Source organism: Pteropus alecto, unplaced genomic scaffold (genome assembly GCF_000325575.1).
Source record: "Pteropus alecto unplaced genomic scaffold, ASM32557v1 scaffold23, whole genome shotgun sequence".
Classification (NCBI taxonomy): Eukaryota; Metazoa; Chordata; class Mammalia; order Chiroptera; family Pteropodidae; genus Pteropus; species Pteropus alecto.
In genome coordinates this window covers 4,731,838-4,740,322 of record NW_006435837.1, presented here as the reverse complement: position 1 = coordinate 4,740,322, position 8,485 = coordinate 4,731,838, and the positions used below count along the sequence as shown (strand labels likewise).

The 8,485-nt window shown below is 38.3% G+C and overlaps 1 protein-coding gene across 1 annotated transcript in view; it reads right to left on the bottom strand.

Annotated features, from left to right (window-relative positions):
- The window catches only part of BEND2 (BEN domain containing 2), a 53,698-nt gene that overhangs the window by 24,754 nt on the left and 20,459 nt on the right, over nt 1–8,485 (bottom strand). Inside the window, 4 exon segments of the mRNA XM_025046606.1 lie at nt 1,283–1,395; nt 1,397–1,433; nt 2,631–2,851; nt 2,853–3,055. Coding sequence (XP_024902374.1) covers nt 1,283–1,395; nt 1,397–1,433; nt 2,631–2,851; nt 2,853–3,055 — 574 coding nt within the window.

Sequence of the window (8,485 nt, the reverse complement as noted above, 5' to 3'; positions counted from 1 at the left end):
AGAGAAAGACAGGAAAGGGAAGGGAAGGGAAGGGAGGGAGGGAGGGCGAAAGAAAAGAAAAAAGAAAAAAGAAAAGAAAAGAAAAAAGAAAAGAAAAGAGAAAAGGAAGGATGGAAGGAAGGAAGAAAAAGGGGTTGAGAGGCTGAGAGAAAGGGGTGAAGGGTTAAAGACATACAGATTAGTAGTTGATAGATGGTCACGGGGATGGGGAGCATGGCATAAGGAATGCAGTTAGCATTAATATATTGGCTATGTGGAGAGCCAGAGGAGAGTAAGAGCAATCAGGGGGATCATTTCATAAACTACATAAATGTCTAACCAATGTACTGTATACTTGAAACTAATAATAAAATAAAATTTAAAAAGAAAGAATGAATGAACAATGGAGAGAAAAAAATGCATGCAGAGAAATTGTATCATGTACATTATGAGTGGAAGGTAAAATGGCACAGCTCCTCTGAAAAATGTTTTTAGCAGTTTCTTATAAAACTAAACATGGAATTACCACATGACCCAGAACTGTCCTCTTGGGCATTCATCTCAAAGAAATGTAAACTTATATTTACACAAAAATCAGTACATGACTGTTCATAGAGTTTAATTTGTAGCAGCCAAAAATTGGAAATATTACAGATGTCCTTTAATGGGTGAAGAGATAAAACAAACGGCTATCCATCCATCCCATGGAATAGTACTCGACAATAAAAAGGAAAGAACTATTGATACATGCAATAATTGGTATGAATCTCCAAGAAATTATGTTTAGTAAAAAAAAAGCCATGCCAAAACATTATATAGTATTTTATTCCATTTAAATAACAATATTCAAATGACAAAATTATAGAAAGGGAGTTCAGCTCACTGTTTGCCAGAGGTTAGGATGGGACAGGGTAGGATGGAAGGGTGACCAGAGGGAGGTAGTTATGGTTATAAAAGGACAATATGAAGGGTCTTTGTGGTGATGATGGAAATGTTCTGTATCACAACTGTGGTAGTGGACAGATATACTGACTCATGGAATAAAACCATATAGACCTAAATACACGCACGCACGCACAAATGTGAATTTAATCAATGTCAGTATCCTGGTTGTGATATTTCACTATAGTTTTGCAAGGTGTTATCATTGGGGAAAATAGGTAAAGCATAAATGGAATCAATGTATAATTTCATACAACTGCACATGAATCTAAAATTTTCTTAAAATAAAAAGCTTAATTAAAAAAGAGCTACCACTGACTTGTATTAAGAATGTTGGTAAATCTAGATTAAACAGTGCTACTTGGGATATGTATCATTTCTAACTCATTAAAATGGGGAAGGATGAACACAGATGAAGAGGCAGTTTCTTGACCACTGTCATTTCCCAATAAAGTTGTGTAATACATTGACTCTGCTGTTTTCAAGGCTGATTCCTGCTCTTTCTGGCATTTCTATAAATAAAATAGTTTTCAAAGGCTGTAGTATAAGAACATCCATGAATTCTATGCTGGGTGAAACTGTTCTTTAGGAAAGAAGGGAAAATAAAGACATTCTCACACAAAGAAAAACTAAAAGATTTTGTCCCCAGCAGACTTACTCTTCAAGAAAGGTTAAAGGAAATCTTCTACCAGTAAGGATATGATGAAAGGAGGAATAAAAGCATAAGAATGAAGAAAGAAAAATGGAAAGAGCAGAAATACAGATTCGGAGAAAGTGGATCACTTATACGTAGCTGGCAGGAATGTAAAATGGTACAGCCACACTGGAAAACAGGCAGTTTTCTCATAAAATTAAACTTGCAATTAACATATAACCAGCAATTGAACTCTTGAGTATTCATATCAAAGAAATGAAAACTTCTGTTTACAAAAAAAAAAAATTCCCTCTACATGAATATTCATAGCAGCCTCACTCCTAATAGTCAAAAACTGGGAGGAAAAAAAAGGCAAAATTTTCTTCAATGGATGAATAGTTATAAACTATGTCAGATCGGATCTATACCATGGAATGCCACTCAGCAATAAAAAGGAAGGAACTAGTGATACATGCAACAACTTGGTTTAATCTCCAGGGACTTGCATTGAGCAAAAAAAAAAAAAAAAACCAATATCAAAAAGTTATATACTATACACATCCAACTATATAACACTTCTGAAGGGACAAAGTTCTAAAGATGAAGAGTAGATCAGTGGTTGTCAAGAATTAGGGATTGGGGAATGGGAAGGGTAGGGCTACCAGAGGGTAATAAGTGTGGTGATAAAAGAGCAACACAAGTGATCCTTGTGGTGATGAAATGTTCTGTACCTTCACTATGGTGGTGGACATACAAACCTTACATGACAAAACTGCATAGAACTAAATGCAGAGAAACACAAATGAATACCAGTGATGAATAAGAGCATGGATTATATCAACATCAATATCCTGGTTGTGCTATTTTAGCGTAGTTTTACAAGCTGTTACCATTGGAGGAAATCGAGTAAAAGGTATCACTCTGTATCATTTCTTACAACTACACGTGAATCTATAATTATCTCAGAATAAAATTTTTAACTGAAAAAAAATAGCTACTGCTAGCTTGCATTAAGGATGCTTTTTAAATCTAGATTAAAGGATGCTATTTATAATACATGCCCTTTCAAACTCACCAAAATTGGGAGGGTTACAGAGAGATGGCGAGGCAGCGTCTGGGCTCATGCTGTTATTTTCCATCGAAGTTGAGTAGTTCATCATCTCAGGGGTGTTTGCCAAACTGGATTCTCCTCGTGGCACAACTGCTGGATTCTCATTGTAGCAGAACTGCTGTTGGGAAGCCTGAGAAGATGAGATAACACTGCTGGTACTTTTGGCACCTTTGCTGCAAAAGCAGGATAGGATAGCAAGACCAGAAAATAGACTGTCTAGTGAGCTGTAATGAATATGTGGGGACAGTTTTGGAAAGTGGTAGACTCTCCCTGAGGACTGGCTGCTGCAGTTCAGGGAGTACTGCTGACTGAAGAGACGTTCCTACAGGGTTGGTCCAGGAGGCATGGTTTTCCTGCCTTTGCACTGGTAAAGATGGGCTACAATTTCCCTGTCCAGGGTAAGAGAACAGAGTGGGTTAAGTTCTTCTCTTTGGTTCCTACATTTTCTCCATGAGGTATACACTCAAAACATTTTCGTGCAAATCCAAATGACCTCTAAACTGACACAAATCTAGTATAAATCATCTGTGAGTAAAAATTAGAATGAACAAGTTGGTAAAAGCATTAATAGCTATTTTCCTTGCAACATCGTTTTCCAAAGTTAAGGATAAATGCTGAATTTGTATTATATGGTTTTTATTCCTTTCTATTCAACTCTACATTCTAATTGAATTTTCTACATTATAGCTACAAACAAAAATATTCAGTATCATAATTTCTCAAAACTAAATTTCACCATTCTTTCAAAGAGGTTTAGTCTCCCATCTGCTTCTAAAGTAAGTACAGATCAGACTTGCCAATCTCACAGTTATTAGCTCTCTCTCATTTCTGATTGGGATCTTTAGCAACTTGAGGTTTAACACAGTACTAAAAATCTTTTTATAACACTTACATTGATTGAAAATGATGGTTTCTCCCAAGAATGTTGCATTTTTGAAACGATTCCACACAGCTGGTTAACCTGCCTATTTGTACTCTTAATAAGGTCTTGCAAACCCTATAATAATAAAAAACATTTTAGTATCTCCAATTTCAAAATAAAAGTAGCATATAAGAAAATACCATTAAGCCAAATTTTAACTGCTAGAAAAAAAATTCTCAAGTTGTCATAAATTCCTTGTTTCCCACTTGATATCTGGTTACTGGTGACATAAGGAGCCCAACCTCTTGTACAACTACTCCATGTCACACAGGCATTTTAAGAAGCTTTAATTTCAGAAAGTAAATGTACCACAATTCCTATAACCATTACATTTATGATGGAGTCATTTTACATCAAAGAAGGTGTTATTTTATGAAAGATATTTTCTCATCTGCTAAAAAACCGAAGAGCTTCTTTCCATATGATGGCGGCATGAACTAATAGGCAGTGAGCATTCCACTCTGGAAAGAACAGTGAGCCAAATAAAACAGACGTGACTGTTAGCTTCAAAGTATTTTAAAAGCATGTTATCAACAATTAACCTCGTAAAGTCTTTGAGTACACATTCCCTATATGCCAATCAGGATGCGACTGAATAAAACGTGAAATACACAGAAATTTCATTCAGGCAAAAAAATACACTTAAATAAGAGGCTAGGACCATTTCCTCATTCATTCATTCCAATAAACATTTATTGAGGGCCTACCACCTGTCAGAACTACTATACTAGATGCTGGGAACATAGACATTAAGAAAAAAAAAACAGCTCCTATCCTAACCAACTCCCATTTTAGTTGGAGAGAGGGACAAGTAAAGAGATGATTTCAACAGAGAAAGTGATTGGCAGCCTGGAGCAGTGGTTCTCAAAGTGTGGACCATTGACCAGCAGCATCAGTCTCACCTACTAGCTTGTTGGGAATGCAAAATCTCTCACCCCAGACCTAAGGAACTGGGAACTCTGAGAGTGGGGCAGTGATCTTTGTTTTTACAAGCCTCCCAGGTGATTCTGATGCACGATTCAAGCCTGAGATCCACTGGCCTATAGCACTGAGGTAAGTAATGCAGGCTCTAGGGGAACACAGTTGAGTTTAAATACTACAGTTCTGCCATATTGTTTCTGTGACCTTGGTCAAGTTACTTTACTTCTCTGTGCTTTGATATCCTCATTTATAGAATTAGGATGAAAATCTCAGAATTCTCTTGAAGACTAAATAAGGTGCTATAGTATTATGTTCATATTAACATAATAGTAACTACTATATGATGACTGGCCCAACAGTGCTCAGTCATCTATTATTATTCTTATTACCAGTGACATGACACAGGTAAGAACGGGAAGTTAAGTGTGCACAGAAAAAAGGGACCTAACTCAGGCTAGCAGTCATGGCAGGTTTTTCAGAGAAGATATCTGTGTTGAGAATTAAAAGATGAGAAATTGCTCTCCAGGGGAAGATGCATGGAAGGGCAAACAGGGCAGAAGAAAAAGCATATTCAGAAATATCAAAGCATGAATAAGCATAATATATTTAGGAAATGATTTAAAGTTTAGTGCAAAGTATGAGATTTAGAGGGAAAAGTGCTGGGAAAGGAGGCTGGGGAGACAAGTTGTATCACAGTTAGATTTTTACCCTGAGAGCAATAGAAACTCAAGCATGGGAAAGACATGAGGCAGACTCATTTTTAGAAAAGATTAAAATGAAAATAATGAGGGTCTAGATCAAGGTCATGATGGTTAAGATGGAAAAGAAACTGGTTTTTATGACACTAAGAAGAAGGAACCATCAGGACTTGGTAAATTGGAAAGAGGGGAAGAAACTAGTCAAGGACAATGTCTGGATTTCTGGCTTAAACAATTAAGGAAATGATGGTGCTTAACTTGAGGGAGGGCATGTAGAATAGATGATTTTGTACATTTAACTGCCTGCTGGAGAACATTATAGAGTTCTCCAGCAGGCAGTTAGACACATGCATGCTTCTGGGGCTGTGGAGAGCAGCATAGGCTAAAGACATAGATTTGAAAGTCAGAACTGTACTGAATCAAAACCTTTGGTGAATAGGGAATGGTTCAAGTAGATTCAGACTGAGCAAAGGAGCAATTGTAAAAAACAAATAAACTTAGAAAAGAAAGATGTAATTTCAAAAACAGAAGAACACTTATAACAATCCAAATCGTATGCTCAAAGAGATTCAGGTTGATATCACACATCAATAAAACAAGACTATAACACTATAAAATAAAGACAATCAGAAAATAAAAACAAATTACTGAAAAATTTAAATATGATTTACTCTGCCAAAAAACATTAATAGAACATCAGGAAAATAAAGTCAAGGGTATTTCTCAGAATACCATGCATAGGTAGGTCAAAGAGCCAGAAAATGAGATAAACATTAAGCAACATGGATGATGTAGAAATTGTCACATCCAATTAGAAGTCATTCCAGATAGAGGGAATGGAGTGTATGGAAAGGAGGAAATGGAGAAAAAAAATTCTACCAGAGCGAAAAAATGACACAAGAAGGGAGGGGCAAGATGGCGTAGAGCATAGAAGCGTTGTTCATCTCTTCTTGGAAACACACCAGAAATGTGAAGAACCACAGAGCAAACAACAAGCAGAGTCACCTGGGGTCTGTATGAACAGAGGCATTGCAACTAGGGAGAGACATAAAAAATCACCCTGTAACCATAGGACAGGGCAGAGACCCAAGGCTGCCCGGTCCCATGTGGCTAAGTGAGCCAGAGGCTGTGATAGCTACAGCCGGCAGATGCAGACATTCCTCTTACAGGGGCCATGACAGCAACGGAACATTAGCGGTGACAGACTTGCTTGGTCTGAGCTCCAACGCCAGTTCACCTGCTCGGGAGGCACCAGGGACATAAGGGGGCATGCTGAGTTGTCGGGCTTCAGGAAAGGACTGGAGGTGAGGTTTTCTCCCAGAAAGAAGTGTTGGCAATATCCATTGATCCTCTGTTGAGCCCTCCCCCTTCCCAGTGTGCAGACTCAACACCACCATAGCTGAGACATCATTGAACTCTGCTCATCAAAAATTGCAGCTTTACCAAAGCCACATCTAGTAGGATCCTTGACATGCCCTGTGCTCCTTGATGAGCAGCTCAAAGCCCCACACTGCTGGCACCTGGCCTTAGTTCCTGGCATGGCCTCCTGAGGCAACTATAAACACAGCACAGATATCAGATTTCTTGGTGAATCTTAACAGGTGGCCCCGGAGGGGCACAGGCTGGGACTAAACTTGGCCTGCACCTGGACCCCTCTCGGACTGTGCCACTGGACATCTACTACACAAAGCCACACTAATGAGACCAGGGAGACTCAGGAGCTTTGCTTAGTACATAGAAACAGACACAGAAAAGCAGCCCAAATAGAGAGACAAAGAAGTATGTCCCATATGAAAGAACAGAACAGAGCTCCAGGAAAAATGGAATCAAGCAAATTACCAGATGCAGAGCTCAAAACACTGGTTATATAGATGCTCAATGAACTTAGGGGATGAGTAGATGAACTCAGTGAGAACTTCAACAAAGAAATAAAAAAAAACCCATAAAAATAGAGATGGAAATTATACAAGGGAACCATCAGAAATGAAGAATACAAAATCTGAGATGAGCGTATATTAGAGAGAATCAACAGAGTGGAGAAAGTGGAGGATTGAATCACTGATATATAAAAGATGGAGTAGCGGAGGACACCCAATTAGAATGGCAACCAAAAAAAGAATCCAAAATAATAAAGATAATTTAAGGAGCCTATTGGATAACATCAAATGTAACAATATTTGCATTATAGTGGTACCAGAAGGAGACAACAGAGAGCAAGAAGTTGAAAACCTCCCTAACTGGTAAAGGAAATAGACATACAAAATCTTTGACGTGATGAAAACCCAGGGTCTACAACCAAGAATACTTAATCCAGCAAAGCTATCATTTAGAGTTGAAGCCAGATAAAAATAAGCTAAACGAATTTTTCCCCACCAAGCCAGTATTATAGGAAATATTGGAAGGACTTCTTTAAGAAGGAAAAATATGTATCAAAAACAGGAAAAAAGAATGGTAACAACTACATTCCTATCAATAAGTACCTTAAATGGAAAAGAATTAAGTGCTCCATCGGATTAAAAATGGTGGCGTGAGAGAAATTCCCAGATCGCTCCCCTTGAAACAACAATAAGCTGAACACCTAAAACTCAACAAAAAACATCCAAACTGTACACCAGCACATCTGAACATGGGATCTGTGCATAAAAGCTACCACAGGTCAGAACCCCGGGTGTCAGGCAGTGGACTGGGAGGAACAAAGAAGCTGCCTCGTGCAGCTGGAGCTCCCTATAGGAGGAGGGGGAGGGGAGAAGGAGTGGTGGTTTCCCTGAACAGCCCTACCTGAGAGTGCTGTGAGTTCCATGTGGCCAGCGGCAGTGCCCAGTGATCAGGGCAGAAGGCAGAGAAACAAGGATGGCAGAAAAGTGGGAACAGCAGAGAAACAACAGTTGATTTTTACTAGTCACAGTTGGACTTCTCAGCACAAACCTTGCAAGCCAGAAAGGAGTGGAATCAAATATTCAAACTATTAAATGAAAAGAACTACCAGCCAAGGATAATGCATCCAGCCAAGCTCTCCTTTAGATATGAAGGAGAAATAAAGACCTTTCCAGACATACAAAAATTGAGGGAATTCTCCACTATGAGGCCTGCACTACAGGAAATACTGAAAGGGGTCAGCTCACTTAAAATAAAATACAAAAAATAATAATAATTAAAAAAAACATAATTAGGAGTAAAGTGACTATCAGGGAAATAGAAGCAGAGGTGTGCAACCGTTACTAAGAACAGGGCATTATAAGTTTAAACAATAAGAAGAGAATTGTTACCACAAGATAGTA